We start from the raw sequence: 18,142 nt of genomic DNA on the forward strand, positions 1-18,142 counted from the left end.
TTAACGTATATATGACAAACAATGATTATGAAAAATAAATATTTGATAATAATTTTGTATTTTAACTCTTTTTTTATTTTATATTATTAAAAGATATTAAACAACCACATTAATCATATAATAATAAAAATAAAATTTTTGTAATATGTTATATTTTGAATTTTTAAAACGACTATAAATTACTAAAAACGTTAAATGCCTCACACTAAATTTTTGTGATCAATGATTTAACTTTTTTTGGTAATAACAAGATACAAATGATCATAAATCATATGAATATGAAGTCTTATTTACTAGACATTTATATATATATATATAGTTTGTGTTTCAAAAAAATATATATATATATATAGTTTAAAATTAAACATATAACATAGAAAAAATAATTAAATATGATAATTTCTAAATTTGTATTGAAAAAGTATTGAAACCTTAGTATTTTAATTTTGAAATTTGCATTCAACAAGTCGTCATTAGAAATTTTGTGTTTATCATATGAGTATGAATTCTCAATAATAAATATTTATATTAAAATATAATATTTATTTTTATGTCATTGAAAATTAGTTATATACCTTATAAAATAAATAAAATGATTGTTTTGATTTATTTACCAAAAAAATATCGTAAATAACAAGATGTATTGTTTTGATTTATGCATTTACTCTAATCATATACATAATACGTAAATAAATACAGATAAATAATAATAGATAAAAATTAGTTTTATATATAACATTCATCTCACGCAATTGCGCTGTGTATATATCTATATTTGATGCATTATAAGTTACTTTATACAATTTTACTGTCTAATAGTTATATTATTTAAACATTATGCTATGTACTTTAAATAATAAATTATTATAGTATTGGTTTGTAAGAATATGGAATACAATCTCTATAGAATACTTTATGTATACTCAATCTGCTGTACAAAGACTAATTGGTCAGACATCAGCCATCATGGTAGGCTTAACTATTTTAGGAATAAGGCAAAAGATGCGTAAAGTTCCATTCTGCTGCTATAGTACATTCTTTCCATGTGATTAAATTTTAATAGGGAATCTTTGTTATTAAAACTAATGAACTTACCTTAATATGAAACAGAAATATCGTTGGAAATGAAGTTCATAACATAGAAAGAAACACAAAAGTTTAGGGTTCGTTTATATATGTCTTCTAAAAGGATATTGATTCTTGATTTCTCTCAAGCAGCCAAACTCTTAGAGGCAATCTCAAAGACATTTTCAGATAATCCATTAGCTGACATTATCATCTCCAACTGTGCCTGCAAACCACAACAGCTTCATCTAAACATTTTTCTCTTATAGATTATAAACCCAACAAAAGCTAATATGGTTTGTTGCGTATTTGAGAAAAGAAACAAGACTGTTTTTTGCAGTTACCTTGGCCAGAGCTTGTCGGGTTTCATCGTAGCGCTTCCACCTCGAAAAGGCAGATACCATACGAGAAGCAACCTAGACTCGGACACAAGAATAGCAAGTCGTAAAGGTTTGTTTATTGTCAACAAAAGATAACACACAGGTTTAGTTTTGGGAGCCAAACCTGAGGATTGATTTTGTCTAACTGGACAACAATGTCACCCAAGAACTTGTAACCTGATCCATCTTTGGCATGGAAGTTCACTGGAGAACCGCAGAATCCTCCAATAAGCGAGTAAACCTGAATGATCGTTGTTTGTAAGGCATGGATCTGAGAAAGAAAGTTGCAAAATTGATTGAGAATTCACTTGCCTTGTTTGGATTGCGCAGATCAAAAGCTGGGTGATCCAAAAGCTTCGTCACATTCTCCACATTGCCGGGAATGTCGGATGACGATTGAAGGAGGAACCATTTATTAACAACCTGAAAAAAGAAGCCAGATAAATCTCAGTATGGAGGCAAGAAGGAAGTAACTTGTGAGATATTAAGAACCATACCAAGTAATCGCCCTGCCACTTGTTATAGAAGTCAGTAAGGACGTTATCACGGGTTTTACCCGGGATCTGGGCAAGAGCTGCTAAAGCAGCAAATTGGTCGGTCAAATTGGTGGCCGACTTGTATTCACTCAATGCAAGTTCCACATATGATGGGTCCTCAAGAGATGCAAGATAAGCTGGATTAGGCAAACATAATGAAGTTAGAACTTGAGCAAAGAAAGAGAAGCTCGTTTTTTTTGTTCAACAAAAGAAAAAAAAAGACTAGTTAATGCAAACCTAGAGCCGTGTTCTTCAAAGCACGCCTCGCCATGTTTGGGTGGTCAAAGACATAAGCCTCTGTGCTCCTATTGTTCTCAACCTGCACAAAAAACAACAGTTGAAAACTTTGGTCCCGAAAGATTCACTATGTAGAAAGAAGAAGACACACTATCTTTAGAAGCTCAGTTTTGAGTTCAGACGCAAGCTGCTTTCTAACAAACTTTCTAACAGCATGAACAGCATCAGGATCTGCCACGGCCATCATGTCCATAATCTCTCCCTCCCCAGGCAATGTTATTGCCTTGGCAATAAATTCCTACACAATAGAAGATTACAAAGTCGTATCCTTGTTTGATTATGTGGGGAATGTAGAGACATACCTTGTCCAAGGTTGAGTCAGAAAGCACGCTGCCAAGACCTTGAATGAATTTTGGGTTTAAAACCAATGGTCTGTTTTGTTGGAAATCAGAAACTAAGTTCAGCATGAGCTTCCTTGCAAGAACTTGACCTGCCTCCCACCTAAAAAATACAGAAATACATGAATGATCGAAGAGCACAAAGAATTAAAATATGTTGTGGAAAGGCACATTACCGGTTAAATTCATCTGAATCATGGGCTAGGAGGAAGAACAGATCATCATCCGAGAGATCAGTCTCAACACGAACTGGCGCACTGAATCCTCTAAATAGGGATGGAACAGGTCTTTCAGCTATATCAGAGAACACAAACTCTTCTTCTTTCTGGACGTAAGCAAAACATAAGCACTGGATGTGGAATACAGTGGAGGGCAATATAACGTATACTACATACATTACAAAACGTATTAAGGAATTCTCGACTGACCTTAGTCACTCGAAGTATTGTGCTGCTGCTAGAAATGGTCTGCAGTGTACCATCATGATAAACAGAGGAGAGTGTAATGTCTTTCCCACTTGAGTCCAGAAGACCAACAACCACTGGAATAAATGTAGCTTCTTTTGTGGGCTGGCCCGGAGTCGGAGGTATCTCCTGACTGGAAAAAATTATAAATTACAAAGCAACTCAATGTATCAACAACAAATTCAGTAGACGGTTCAGTGTAGAAATAGTACGATAAGAATAGAACCTGAATTTCAAAGAGAAGGTACGAGCTTCAGCATTGTAAGAGGATGCCACTTTGACGACTGGAGTTCCAGCTTGTGAGTACCTAAAATATAAACATTGTACATCCTTACTAGTATGAAAACAAGAACCTTCACGAGACATTACACAATACAAGTATGGCTTACCATTGCAAAAAATTAGCAAAATCTGCACTGTTGGCATCACGCATAGCAGCAAAGAAGTCTTCACAGGTCACAGCTTGCTCATCATGTCTTTGGAAATAGAGATCAATACCCTGCAATAAATTCACACAGAGGTGAGCGGAAAGAGCACGCAATAAAGACCTAGCTACTGGATTCACACAAAAAAAAAGAGTATTGGAAAGCAACCTTTCGGAAACCCTCACTTCCGAGTAGAGTTTTGTACATCCTCACAACCTCAGCTCCCTAAGAAAACATTATACAGTCAGCTAAGGTTTCTTGCTTACTGCATATAACAGCAACATTATTATCGAAGAGCCAAACCTTTTCATAAACCTGAAACGACAACAAAAAAAAGAAAACAAATCATATTATCAGAATTAACATATAAGGGACTGACACGAAATGAAACTGCATATGAAAATAAAATTCTTAGATCCGTACCGTCACTGAGTGAGCAGGGTGATGGCCAGACACATAATCCAAGTTTAGAACAGTTACAAAAACACTAGCACGTTAGATTGGAACACAATACTGAGAGCAACCAAATGAAATCAATCCCAGTCTTCTTAGCAAACAGAAACTTGCCTGTGTAGAAGTTGTCCATCTGTCAGAGAAAGATAAAGAGCCATGTTTATCAACACCGAACGTAACATCTACATCATAATTTTATGGCAAGATAAGTAACAAGAATCTCTAACCTTGATGTATGAATGTGGGCGAACAGGATGTGCCATAGGACCAGCATCCTGGAAATCAAACAACAAAGGATTTGGCTATTAAAAAAAATGAACAAACCATGTAGTGGCCTAAAGGATAAGACTACGTACCTGCGGGAATTGATAGATCCTGAGCTTTGAAACATCAGCAATGCGCTTTACAGTACGGCTTCCCATGTCAGATGAAAACTCCTTTAAAAATTTGAGAAGCATAATACGATTAGATAGAGAAAATTTTGCAATACGCAACTTACAATTATGAAGAATAAGTGTACCTGATCACGGAAGACAGTAAGACCTTCCTTTAGACTGAGTTGGAACCAGTCACGGCATGTCACCCTATTATCAGAAATAGAGTTTTAGTCATATACCAGGCCGCATAATAACAATGTCTATCTTAGGCAAGTTATTGTGCAGACGAGCATATAAGCAAAAAACTGGAAGATTCAACCAACAAGAAGCGATCATTTGTAATAAAGAGAGGATAGATGAGGCTGACCTGTTACCTGTCCAATTGTGGAAGTACTGCACATAAAACAATGAAAGACACATTTATTAAGAAAATAACCGTACACAGTATAAGATTTCATAAACAGAATAATGCGCATTACATACTTCATGACCAATAACTCCCAAAATTGCAGCATAATCTGCATCTGTTGCAGTTTCTGGAGATGCCAGGACAAGCTTGGAATTAAAAATCTGCAAGGTAGACATACTTACATGATCAAGAAGATAGAATATCAACACAGATACGTTATTATTATAAAACAAATTACATTCAAACTCTTGTTTTCCATGGCTCCCCTGAAAAGCGAACAGAAATCAATTAGTTTGATTATTCTCGACAATAAGAAAAGTAAAAGACTATTTGTTCATACATGTTAAAATCTGGAACGGCGACAATGTTGAAGAGATCCAGGTCATACTCAAGGCCAAACACCTAGAGGAAAAGGTTAACACAAAAAATTCAGATCAATACATGCAAATACAATATTAAAAAACTTTTGAAAGTACTTACATCTTCATCCCACTTCATGGCCGCCTTCAGAGAATACATGGCATGAGCAGTCTTCGGTAGATCTTCTGCAGGAGTCCAGATTTTCAGAGATACCTCCCTACCAGAGCGTGTGGTAAATGTATCATCTCTACTGGCTAGCTGTCCAGCCACCAGAGCAAATAGATAGCAAGGCTTCTTGAATGGGTCCTCCCATAAGGCAAAGTGCCGACCTCCCTACATTTCAACGAAGAGATATGCGTTCAGCAAAGAAAAAAGGTGAGACAGAAGGTGTCACTACGTTGCTAACCTCTATGTCTCCTTGGGAAATAAGGTTTCCATTGGACAACAATACAGGATAAAGTGACTTGTCAGCTTCAACACGGCATGTGTACTTCGCCATAATATCAGGACGGTCCTAATCATTGCATATTAAAAACACTATGTAAGAACATCAACTGTACTATCCCAACAAGAGTCATCTTATATAGAAGTGGCAACCCACCTGGTAAAATGTGATTTTCCGGAAACCCTCTGCTTCACATTGTGTGCAAAAGTTCCCAGATGACTTGTAGAGCCCCTACAGAATAACCATGGAATGGTTAAAATTATTCTGGTAACAGAAGAAAAAAAAAAAGTAAAAGAACATATGCAGAAAAGTTTACATCAAGTGAAGTATTCTTGTGGGGGTATATCTCAGTATCAATTTCCAGAACAAAGGACTCCTTGGCCGGCAGTGAAGGCAGAGTGAGATGACGAGAGTCCAACTGGTAATCCCCTTCCTAGTCAAAGTTAAAGACAGACCGGTAAGCAAAGAAAAGTGAGTTATTAATTTTTTATAATAGGGAGTTGATTTTAGTATCAAAAAAAAACTAATTGGTAATATTTAGAATAACAGAGTGAGCATAGAGATACAAAAAAAGAAGAAAAAAAAATCTGCAGGTTTAAGCATTAAGTGGATACCTTCAGAAGCTTGCCCTCAACTTTGACAGAAAGTAGCTTCAAGTCATGCCCATCCAGGACCAAGGGAGCAGAGGATCCTGGGCAACAGAAAGCGATGTGAAAGAAAAAAAATACATTGAAGTGAATGCAAAAAAAAAAAACGTAAAAACAAAGCTGAATGTTGAGCTTAAAGAAACTAAACAAGTAAGGTACCTTGAACTCGAGGGGAAACTTTGATTAAAGAGCTAACAATTGTTTTCTCTTCACCTAGAGAGAAGCTAAGATCCACCTAAACAGACAAAAAGCTTTAACATGAGAACGATAGTGATTATACTAATTTGGAGATTAAAGAAGGGTGGGGTAGCATACAGTTTCAAAGTAGTAATCAGGCTTGGTGTAGTCCTTGAGAAATATTTCCTTAGGTGCATCCATTTCAACTTTATCCGGAACTGATTCAGTGGCAACAGAACAAAATAGAGAGAGTTACATTAACAGAGTGTGATGGAAACTGATTCTTGGTCAAACAAGTAACCTGATGATGCAAAATTGAAGATTATACTCAATTTAGATTTAAGTAGAAGTTGAAGAAATAAAAGAAAGAAACAGAAACCTGGGAAGTAAGGAAGGGAGCAAGTCTCTTTTTTGGTGAATTACGTAATGGAAGAGGACTGGGAGCCTGCAAAAGATGACAAAATTAGAGAAGAAATTAAGGGGAATTTATAATATACTTGTTACAACCAAAGCAAACTTCATCATCAAAACTATACGAGTATTCAAAGCTCAATCATTTAGCTAGCTTGTTCAGAAGGTTGAAGAGAGCAAACGGAGAAGGTTGAACCTAGCCACAGTCACACTTCGACAAGGAATTATCAATCGAGCCATAGGAAGAATAAAACACCCAAATTCCCAAAAACCTCTAGCTAGATTCAAATCTATTAAACCCTAGAAAACTCTCTCAACTTACAGAGAATCACGAGATAACCACAGAGTTAAAAGGTTAGGGCTACGGACTTTATAAAGATATATGAAAATCGGATAGCATTTTAAATGAGAAAAAAAAAAAGATTGATCTTGCGATTCGACTGATGATCAAAAAATCTAGCAAAATTGATCGGCGGAAGATCATTACCGAGATCCGATTATCAGATGAAACAAGAGGCACAACTCATTCAATCAGAAGAAGATAAACACTGTCTACTGCTGATATATAAACCAATAGAAAATATTAAAAAAAAATGAATAACAGAAAGGGATAATTGGGAAAATACTCTATTTATGTTTTCAAATTTGAAAAATACATTGATTTAATTTGTTTTTGAAAATTACACTTATCATCCCCTATATATTAAAAGAGAAGTCACTTTAGTGATTTCTACTGACGTGTCAATCACATAAAGCTTCTCAGGAAAATTCTTATAATTCTATTGGTTGATTTTTTAGAATTTTCTTTTTCTTTTTGTTTTATTCACTCGCGTACGAGAAGTGGAAAACGCCGTCGTATTTTTTTGAATTTTCTTCTTCTTTTTTTTTTATTTAATCGCGCATCAGATAAGTTTAAAACCGATGAAGACGGTCAGAGCAGATGAGTTTGCTTCTCGACACTCTGAAGACTCAATCAGATCAATGGCGGCAAGAAGCAACGAGCAGATGAGGTTCCTTCTCTCCACCATCGATCAGATCGACGAGGTGAAGTTTGTCGATACTCTGTTAATATACAGAGTTTTTGGTTTCTCTTATTGGATTCGATAGCGATTATCGTTAGCTGAGATTGAATTGAGATTTACTCTCGAACCGATTTAATTTGTAAGATAGAAACTACGATCTGCTTATTAACATTTTGATACTTTGTATCTAATTGAGTGATTAACCTGCAGAGATCGAAAGATTGAAGAAACTACATATATAATCGTTAAACAACTTCGTTGACCAGGTATTATTAACTTTTGAAGTTTTTCTACCTATATGTTTCTTGTTGTTGAGTTATTGATTCTCTTAAACTGGTTTAACATTCAGCTTGAGCATCGAACTAATTGCCACGTGAAGATAAGTATTTTCGCGGACTGTCTCCTGATGTGAACCTCTGAAGAAGGAATGTAAGATTTTATTCTCCTTACTTAACTCAACAAGCATTTAGACAGTGATAGATTGGTTTGTGATTCAGGATGTGAGAAATTACTGAGATTTTCAAGTTTGGTTTTCGGTTTCATTAGCAAGATTAAGAGCTTCACATTACTTATTTAGTCAGTCTGTTGCAAACCTAATTGCAGGTCCCTTTATATTCTTTGCACTGGTTATAAATAGCCATGCGCTTGAAGATTCTGTATGTAGCTTTGGTTCCCACATTTTCACTAGCTGAGATGAAGCTGAGAATGAGGTAATATTTGGGTCCTATCTTCTTAATTAGCTTTAATTATCTTAGGAGAGAAAATATGTCTTTAGCCTATTTAGAAAAGCCCAAAATTATTGTCGATTTAGTTAAGCCCATATATATAGCTAGGGGGATATTAATTAGATATTTAGTTTAAACTTGCGCAAGATTGTAAACTAATACAAATATTAATAACTTTCCTTATTATTCACACGGTAAACTTGCGCCGGTTGATATCATATTTATTACATTACTTGCGCAAGTTAAAATCATATCATATGCAAATCACTTTTTGACAATACACATTTATATCTTTTTTTAAACGATTTCATTATTTATTGGGGGTCATTAATATGAGAAATAAATCGACTTTATATATATAGGAGACACCTAAGGTCTTAAAATACAAACATTCTGCTCTTACAAGAACAATGGCAATGGTGCGAAATCTTGATCATAGCTATTTGGTTGGTGAGTCAGTTTCTTACACAGTTAGAGAGTCTGTCACTTTTGTTATACTTGTTCCTGATTTGACGCTTGTTTTTGTTATGTAGATGTGGGGCCAAATAGTTAACTTCGGGTCTCTGGAAAACAAAATAATAAAAGGAAAGGATAACATGAGGCTCTTGATTGAGTTGCGTGACCCAAAGTAAGATTAAGTCGTTTATCTTTTCCTTAATTTGCTAGCTAAACATCTATAATCTGTATTTTAACTTAAGTTTATATTATACAGTAATGTGATGTGTACTATGTGGGGTTGTTATGCTAAACAAGTATACGATTACAGTATGAGTAACATGTCCACGATGATTATTTGTGTTATCAGGTTCTGTTCTGTTAAAGAGTGGAAAGGTATATAATGTTGTTTATATTTGTGTCAAATTATTACTCGCATAACATATAAATAAGATCAAAATAATTTGTAGGTGCTTACTCCATATCTAGCGGGTATAATTCAACTCATATTTTGCTCAACCCAACACTTGAATTTATTGAGGAGTTCAAAGCAAGGTACGTCTCCAGCTTCTTACGTTCCAGACCCATTGAGGAGTTCCATACATCTAGATCTTTTTTTAATTTGTGAACGTCATTTTTAACTGAAACGTTTTAAACGTTTTGAATTTTCTTATGCCCGCACAGGATGCGGACCGGTCACCTAGTCTATACAATTAAAACATGATCCTTGTTTTCAGATTTCCTTTACACTACCTTGGAATATTATTTTGGTGCCACTGTATTTTAGTGAAAGTTTTGGTCTTCATTAAGGGTATTTTCGTCACGTGTAAACTGGTTCAGTTATATCATTTCTTTCTTTACCATTAAGCTAACGACTAGACATTATTATAATTGTTATACACTGACTTTGCAACATTCTATTGTCTTCCTATCTATATTATTAAAAGAGAAATACAAAATAGAAATGCCCCTTAGTTTTACCATTTATTTAAACTAGAATGCCATTGCCATATTTATTGAACCTATATTTAAATATGCTTGTTTTTTTCTAATTTAAATATTAGATTTAATCATATAATGTCTTTCATAATTTAAATAATAGATTTCATTTATCGAATCTTAACCAAAGTAGATTTCTCTATAGGTTTCCTATATATTTTGTATTAAAATATTAAATATTTTTCAATATTTATTAGTAATAAATAATAAAGTAAGAGACCACATATCATAATCCATTTATATAATATAGAAATAAAATATAATTTCATATATTCATAAATTATTGGTATAATGTTTTCATATATATGTATGTCAAATTAATAAATGATTAAAATAACAAAATATAATTATTCAAAGAAATAAATAATTTTTATGTATTAAAATGTTATATTAACAATTAGTTAATACATTTAAATTTACAAATATATATTATACTAATTTAGCACAAAAACATCTTTATATTAAAAACAAATATTCAAATGGTCATAGGTCAAGCTCTAGAAATAAACAATAACAACACATGATAATTTTTATATAACAACTTTATTTAATAGAAATTATAATTCCAAATTTTTTATATGTTTCGTGAATCTAGAAAATTTAGTTTATTTGTTTTTAAGGGGTGCCAAAATTATGGAATTAGAAAGAATTATGACCCAACCTTATAATGTTTTAGTTAGGATAATTGAAATTTAAATCAGAATATTTTATTAAAGTTTTCATTTTAATTTTTGTTATAACTGCATAGTTTAGTTTTTTATTTAAATTTATGAATAGAAGGTGCAATTTTATTTTGTTATATACTTTTGTATTTGTGAAAAATAATTTAAAACATATACTACAAAGCTTTATGAAGTAGGAGAAACAAGTATATAACTTTAAAAATCATGAAGTTATCTGCAGAAATGGAAGAAGAATACCATACATGTTGACCATAACATTATTTGTTCGAAAAACCACGTTTGAAAATATGGTTAGTGTTAAAAATATTTACCATTAATGATGTATAAATAAGATTTTATGTATGTAAAATTGAAAACAAGCATCCTTTATGTATATATTAAGTTACCTACACTTGACTATACATATCATTATCATTGTTTGCTTTCTATTATCAGTACTTCATTACACAATGGTGGATAAATTTGCATGTGGTGCTCGGAGTTTTCTTTTCTACTTTGTTATATGTTGATTTCGTACCTCCGGTTTGGTTATTTAAATCAGCGGTTGCTTCTACATAGTTTTTAGTTATTGTTGTCAAAAATATCTTATATAAATAAAAATTTAAAACTAATATAATCTATAAAAAAAAATTGGATTTTTGGTTTAAATGGGTTCGAGATTCAATAGAGATCGATCAAAAGGGGGATTATATAAGATGGGTTTGCCTATTTTAATTTCCCTAACAAAACATCTGATACATTTTTTACTAGATTTCACAACGTAAAATATTCCGCCCTTTTAAAGCGCAAATCAAAATCTAGTTTACATTAAAAATTTAGACTAGTGTGCTCCGTTCGAGATCTTTGAAATCAAAATGATCTGAAACTAAACAGTCAATATGTGTAAACATCCATGATACTGCATGTTATCTGATTACTGTTTGGATTATATTGTTTTTCATTTTGATTGCTTTATTCTCAATGTTTCTCTTCTCCACATAGTTTAGCATTATCTCACACGATCTAAATGCAGACGATCAAGATGATAAGTGTAATATTCCAGTTTGTGGTATATGAAAAAGTTTTAAAAGAATTTATTTGACTACTTATTTCTCTAAAGTGCACTTATTTTATTGGTAACACATCCAAAAAGAATTCCAGATTTAAGCGTGCTTGATTTGAAGTAGTAGATGAATGGATGACATATCCGAAAGTTATTCGTGGTATCGTGTGAGTGAGAACAAAGCATGGAAAAATATCATGTGGTGATTGCACCACTCGTTGATAAATTAATGCACCACCCATCGAAAGAAATGGGGCCCACAAATCGAGTGATACAGGCATGGAAGATCCATTAGCCGTGGGCGGTCGGGCCACTACAATAAATTAAACCACAAGAGTGGTTAGTCGATAAGTAGTTACAACTAAATTTCATTTATAACCATATTCTTATCTAAATTAAAGAGTTTTATGCATCATACAAGTTTATAATCATAAGAATAAACCGGAAAGAGATAGATATAAAAATGAAGAAAATATAGAAAGGTCTGAGACGATTCCAAAGAGCTCCAGGGGAAACAATTTGGAATTAATTTCTTGGATAAGCTGGATAGAGTCAAATGATTGAGTTGAATTTTGATGGTAAGTCCTTCTACCACCAGTGCATATGGGACAAACAATTGAACATTAAAAGATAGTCGTTAAATTGGGTTGATCATGAAGATCCAACCCATACCCGCTGACTGAAGATCCACCTGACACTCCACATGTGAAAAAGGGTTATATAAAAGAGTTAGAGCAACCTTTTACTGAAGAGATGCTAAAATTTGGGCAGATTGCCACTTTCGATCGTCTTGGGTTAGCTCAAATGATCGTTTGAAAAGCTGACTAGAACATGTTATTGAAGATTTTCGATGGCCATAGGTTCCAGTGATTAGGACTCATGATTTGATGCCCAAGGGAGAAAGTGTTGTAGAATGGAGAAGTTTAAAGAGTTATGCTGCCACATAAAGAAAATGCCATGTTTCATTCTCATCCTTCAAAGGTAGAAACTCCAAACCTCTTTCGTAAAGGGACAGAGAAAGAGTAGATGGTGAATAGATTCGATAGTCACATCGCCATCAAGTAAGAGTAACTGATGATATCCGAATATGAATTTGTTACCCCACATGTTGCGATTTTTTAAGCACTCTCATGTTGAACATCTTTAGGTTTGGAGAAAATTTCAGGGTTCATACAAGCGAGTTCCAGTTTAAATTGGAAGTCTGATCCACGATGTGGGTATTGTTCAGGGATATATCATTGTCTTATGGGTTGACCAAGGTATAAGTTCTTATTAAGAGTTTTATATTATGTTTCAAGTCTGTTTTAGAGTCATTGCAGGTTTAAGTATGATTTTGAGTACTTTAAAGATTCTGGAGCTATCTAAAGCATCAAGAGAATTGGAGCTGAAAAGCTAAAGTCAGAGTCGAATATTGAGGATCGACACCACCCGTGGTTTCGGTCAACACCCATTGATCAAGGAAACCGACTCGTGATAAATGAAGTTTCAAGATTTGCAAATTTTGCCCAGAAGTTTTTACTATTTACAAAAGTGTCCAAGTCATTTTAGACACATATTATGTTTTCTTAAGCCACTATTTAGGGTAAGCTTTATTTTATATTTGGAGAGAAAGTTGATACACTATTTAGGCTATGTTTTATTCTTAAGCCACTATTTAGGGTAAGCTTTATTTTAGATTTGAAGAGAAAGTTGATATGCTCAAGTTTACCCTTTGAACTACTCTGCAATTTCAGAGTGCGATGTAAAACCTAGGGATCGAATCCACAGAGACTCAATTATTCACGCAATAAAAGAAATTGATGCCCCCTCCACTAGTTCCAGCGATCCTAAAATCTAACCTATACTAAAAGGAAGATATACTCATCAGCCAAGCCATCCACGTAGTCAAAAATATTCAGCCTATCAGACATTACGTTTTTGCCACGTCACAAGGCGTCCAGTTACAATTGGGCTTAACCTAATCGAAGTGGCCCACTCCCAGTCAAACCCAGCTCCTGGTCCATCTTCGGTGAAAAGGATCGCCGACACTTCATCTTCAATTTCATCGTATACGATTCATGTCTCTTGATTCTCTTCTACAACACCTTTGTCTGCGACGTAAGATTTCAGAGTGATTAGTCGGAGTCATGTAAAACCAGGACAACGGTTCAGAGGTTACGGCCATCCAACAACAAAACTGTGAGACTCCAAAGGAACCACAATCTCAAAAAGAGGAGTTTCCTCCGGCACCCTCTGATCACCAGAGCATCTTGGTTTCTCTATCGTCCAGATCAGTGTGGAAAGGAACGGTGTGTGAGAGGTCTCATCTCTTCCGGATAAAATACTATGGTAGTTTCAATAAATCCTTGGGACTGTTCTTGAGAGATCATTTGTTCGATCAGGTAAGTTTTACAGTTTGACTTCTCTATTTCAGCTTACATAATAATATGGTAACCCAAATATATGCTCGAATCGCAGGGATACAGGTGTCGTTCATGTGAGATGCCATCAGAAGCTCACGTTCACTGTTACACTCATCGACAAGGCAGCCTTACGATATCTGTCAAGAAGCTTCAAGATTATCTCTTACCTGGTGAAAAGGAGGGGAAAATTTGGATGTGGCATAGATGCCTGAGATGCCCTCGACCTGACAGTTTTCCTCCTGCGACTCTACGAGTGGTGATGTCTGATGCTGCATGGGGATTATCTTTTGGGAAGTTTCTGGAGCTCAGTTTCTCAAATCACGCAGCTGCCAGTAGAGTAGCATGTTGTGGCCATTCTCTCCATAGAGACTGTCTTCGCTTCTACGGGTACTTTCTCTTGGCTAAATTGTTGAAACGTGTCTGATTAAAAATTCTATATGTTTCCTTTGCTCTAACAAGTTGTGTCCATGCAGATTTGGGAACATGGTTGCTTGCTTCCGTTACGCTACTATAGATGTGAATTCTGTCTACCTTCCACCATCAGTTCTTAGTTTCAACTATGATAATCAGGACTGGATACAGAGAGAGACAGATGAGGTTAGATATCTGTGATTTTACTGGGATGCAGTTTTGAAATCTCACACATTTTAACTGACTTCTCTTCATTTTTATTATTCAGGTGGTAGAGAGAGCGGAGCTTCTGTTTTCTGAATTATTAAATGCTATTAGTCAAATTGCAGCAAAAGGTTTTATGCGTCGAAACTGCTGCAGAGAGAGAAAGCAGAGTTTGAGGTAATAATTTATGTATTAAAGATCAAATTGATTCTCTTAAAACCAATATACTACAATTATTATTTTAAGACCAGTGGTTTTGTTTTGTAACGTTCTGACATTTCTTTCAGGATAATATTCAAAAGATGATATTGCAAAGGGAGGTGAAGGAAGGCCAACCTCAAGTGGATATTCTTGAGCTGTACCGGCTTCGCAGGCAGCTCATTTCTCAGTCATATATGTGGGATCACCGCTTGATTAATGCATCAAGTTTATCTAAGATTGAGAGTAGTGATGAAAATGAGAAAGTACCCTTGGCTAAGAGCCAGACCCTCCCCGAGATGAATGCTGGGACTAACTCTCTTCTTTCTGGCTCAGAGGTTGATCAGAATCCTGATGGTGGTTCTACTGATGACACTAAGGTTCAGAAGGAAGCGGATACGAATTTAGATTTGAATCCGGAAAAGGAAGATGGTGGAGAAGTCTCTCCCAGCAAGACCTTACCTGATAGTTCTGAACCTCTAGAAAGTAAACTCGATGTTCGCAGGACACAGTCAGATGGCGAGATAGTTATGAAAAATCTATCAGCTACTCTTGATGCAGCATGGATAGGCGAGCGTCAGACATCAGGGGAGATTCCAACCAATACTAAGATCTTGCTTCCTCCTTCAAACTTTTCAACTTTCCCTCCAATAGATCTCCCAGAACAGCAAAACGAATTCAAGGTGGCGTATCCAGTTTCACCTGCTCTACCGAGTAAAGATTATGAGAGCTCAGAATATTCTGTAAGCTGGTTAGGTGTGCCATTCCTCAATTTCTACCGCTCCATCAACAAGAATTTTCTCCTTAGCTCTCAGAAGCTCGATACATTTGGAGAGCATAGCCCTGTCTATATTTCATCTTTTAGAGAGGCAGAGCTTCAAGGTGGACGAAGGCTACTTCTTCCCGTAAGCATCAATGATATTGTTGTTCCGGTGTATGATGATGAACTCACAAGTATGATCGCATACGCCTTGACGTCACCTGAGTATCAACGCCAAATATCTCTAGAAGGGGAATCTCGATATAAGACTCAAACCCCTCTTAAACCTCCATTAATGGGTTCGTTTCGCATCCCTCTCTCTGGTCTGCGAAGTTTTTTTCAGAGTGATTTAAATGCCAAAGCAACAATATGAGGTACACCAACAAAAATAGAAGACTGAAGATTAAGGAATTAGAGTTGCGATGAAAAGAAAATTAGAAGCCAGCCTCCTATTTGGTACATTCTATTACATTTATGCAAAAAGCTGCACTGGTGTCAATGCAACAGTCGCGCTTCTCTACTATTTGGTACATTCCATTACATTAATGCAGAAAGCTGCACTGGTGTCAATGCCTCACAGAGATTCCACTACACCCACGGCTGGAATAAAACAGCAAGGGCAAGAAATAAAGAAGGCGCAGAAGTCAGACATTCTCTTTTGGTAAGTTTACTTTGCGGCTGTTGAATGTTGAATCAAGGTGTTTATGTGACATATATCTTCTTACTGATTAATGAATGCTCTTTTATTTTCTATCCTAGGCTACCAATTTTTTCCATGGATATAGGGTGTGACCGTGCAAGCAAGGTAATTCACGCTAATTATGCGTCTGTGATATGCATTATCTGGTTATTTATGCGGAGTACAAAGTCTTTATATTCCCTAGCTGCTGTCCTTGGGAGTTGAAAAAACAAAATATTATGCGACTCCAGCCGGTGCTTGCTTTTGAAATCGGGCTTGAACAGCTTGAGTTAATGTGCAAAGTTAAGAACATTGCTTCTCTTCAACTATAAGGAGACAAGCAAGATAGTGCTAAAACTTTCAACAAAGGCAATTCATATCTCAGTAGAATGAAGAAGTATGGTCAGAAGAAAAAAGTGATGATGAGCTAAGTAAATGGACCTGATCTTCCTACCAAGTCCTCTAAGGCATTGGCTGTATCTTTTCTGCCATAAGCATATCAAGAAAAAAACAATGTCCGTCTAACTCCCAGGAGCAAAGGAGGAGTTAGTTTCCAGCAAATGTCCCCGTCACAAATGTTGTTTGTCTCCATCAAACATTTATAAATGATAATGTCAATTTTAGCTTTTAAATTTAAAATATTAAAGAAAATAGTTATCTTTTAAAGATAAATTTAAAAAATGATATCAAACTTGGGGTAAAGTTTTATATTAAAATTTTCAAGAAATTAGAATATGCATTTGTTTCTCCAAAAATTCTAAAAGTGATGTTCATGTATAAATGCCGCTTCTATTTTTTTCCTTCTATGTTTTAAAAATTATTTTTTCAATAGACCTTTTGGTTCGTACACTATTATTCTTTGTATTTAATTAGCAAACAATTCATCCATAACTGTATATTAATTTACAGAAGTCCGACACCAAATAAGATATAAACTTATTTATTATAATGTTATCAAAATTATATTAGAAAAAAATTACAAAAACAACATTTACACATTATAAAAAAATCAAGTACAAATAAATATTTTTTCTACAACTAAAATATTGGTCACTAATATTTAATAGTATGTTTAATACGCTTCAAATTAATATTATTTTATAAATTAATATTTTCACTATTTAATAATGCACTTTTAGACAAATCTTAGATAGTTTGAGTTCTAAAACAGTCAACAATAATCGATATTAAAAATTTACATAAAACAATATTAATAAATTTAAGTGCATTATTGAACAAATATTTTTTGTTCTGATGTGTTTTACTTATATGAAATGTTGTTCCTAAAATGTTTCAAATCTTATATAGAAGTAAAGTTTGCAAAACATTTCAGGAAAAAGGTAACTCAAACTACATTTCAGGTTACTCCTTTTCATTTCATATACTATAACTGAAACTTATTTCACATTAAAATAGCTCTGTGCAACAGCAAGGATCAAATCATAAGAAACCAAGAACAAAACAATGCATGTTGACTACAATAGAGCTCCTTTGAACAAAGACAAGGCGATGACTCCAAACTAGGACCTCTGGCTTGCGTCTCCTGCTATATAGAATAGCACATGCAATATAAAGACCAAAGCTTCATACACCAGGAAACAGAACAATTAAGTTCATTAGTCGTCAACCGGAATGGCAGAGACAGAGAAGAGAACTCGAAACACTATGTGAAGCTTGATGGAAGAAGAGATTTTGATCAAATCTTAAGGGTAATGAAAAGGAGCGAAACAACTCACAATCGAGTTCAAACTTGCTCGAAAGATCGAGAAGGTGGAAGATCGAAACCAATAGTGACCCA

General features: G+C 34.6%; 1 protein-coding gene across 2 annotated transcripts; it reads right to left on the minus strand.

The window, feature by feature from the left end:
- Positions 1–1,035: 1,035 nt before the first annotated feature.
- LOC103873652 (puromycin-sensitive aminopeptidase) lies at positions 1,036–7,452 on the minus strand. 2 transcript variants are annotated; one of them, XM_009152054.3, is made up of 32 exons: positions 7,272–7,452; positions 6,753–6,818; positions 6,512–6,591; positions 6,356–6,431; positions 6,164–6,240; positions 5,866–5,982; positions 5,706–5,780; positions 5,511–5,618; positions 5,225–5,437; positions 5,085–5,146; positions 4,983–5,010; positions 4,819–4,905; positions 4,703–4,728; positions 4,479–4,542; positions 4,315–4,395; positions 4,186–4,233; positions 4,073–4,091; positions 3,929–3,933; positions 3,809–3,820; positions 3,674–3,730; positions 3,470–3,579; positions 3,307–3,387; positions 3,045–3,213; positions 2,793–2,941; positions 2,581–2,719; positions 2,370–2,516; positions 2,219–2,300; positions 1,943–2,118; positions 1,758–1,868; positions 1,570–1,686; positions 1,410–1,481; positions 1,036–1,291 (listed from the first exon to the last, which is right to left on the minus strand). In XM_009152054.3, exons 3-32 carry the CDS (start codon positions 6,572–6,574, stop codon positions 1,211–1,213), a joined length of 2,652 nt encoding a protein of 883 aa, XP_009150302.2. In that variant the 5' UTR covers positions 6,575–6,591; positions 6,753–6,818; positions 7,272–7,452; the 3' UTR covers positions 1,036–1,210. The 2 variants fall into 2 exon arrangements, with proteins under 2 accessions (XP_009150302.2, XP_033128014.1); XM_033272123.1 differs by having other exon boundaries at positions 6,512–6,674; positions 7,272–7,416.
- Between the last annotated feature and the right edge of the window lie 10,690 nt (positions 7,453–18,142).

Source organism: Brassica rapa, chromosome A06 (genome assembly GCF_000309985.2).
Source record: "Brassica rapa cultivar Chiifu-401-42 chromosome A06, CAAS_Brap_v3.01, whole genome shotgun sequence".
In the NCBI taxonomy this organism is placed as follows: Eukaryota; Viridiplantae; Streptophyta; class Magnoliopsida; order Brassicales; family Brassicaceae; genus Brassica; species Brassica rapa.

Coding starts and splice junctions, on each gene's coding strand:
- LOC103873652 (XM_009152054.3), bottom strand. CDS start 6,574: ATGGATGCACCTAAGGAAATATTTCTCAAGGACTACACCAAGCCTGAT. Junction 5,011..5,084: donor GCCGTTCCAGATTTTAACAT/GTATGAACAAAT, acceptor TTCGCTTTTCAG/GGGAGCCATGGAAAACAAGA. Junction 1,687..1,757: donor ATCTGCGCAATCCAAACAAG/GCAAGTGAATTC, acceptor ACGATCATTCAG/GTTTACTCGCTTATTGGAGG.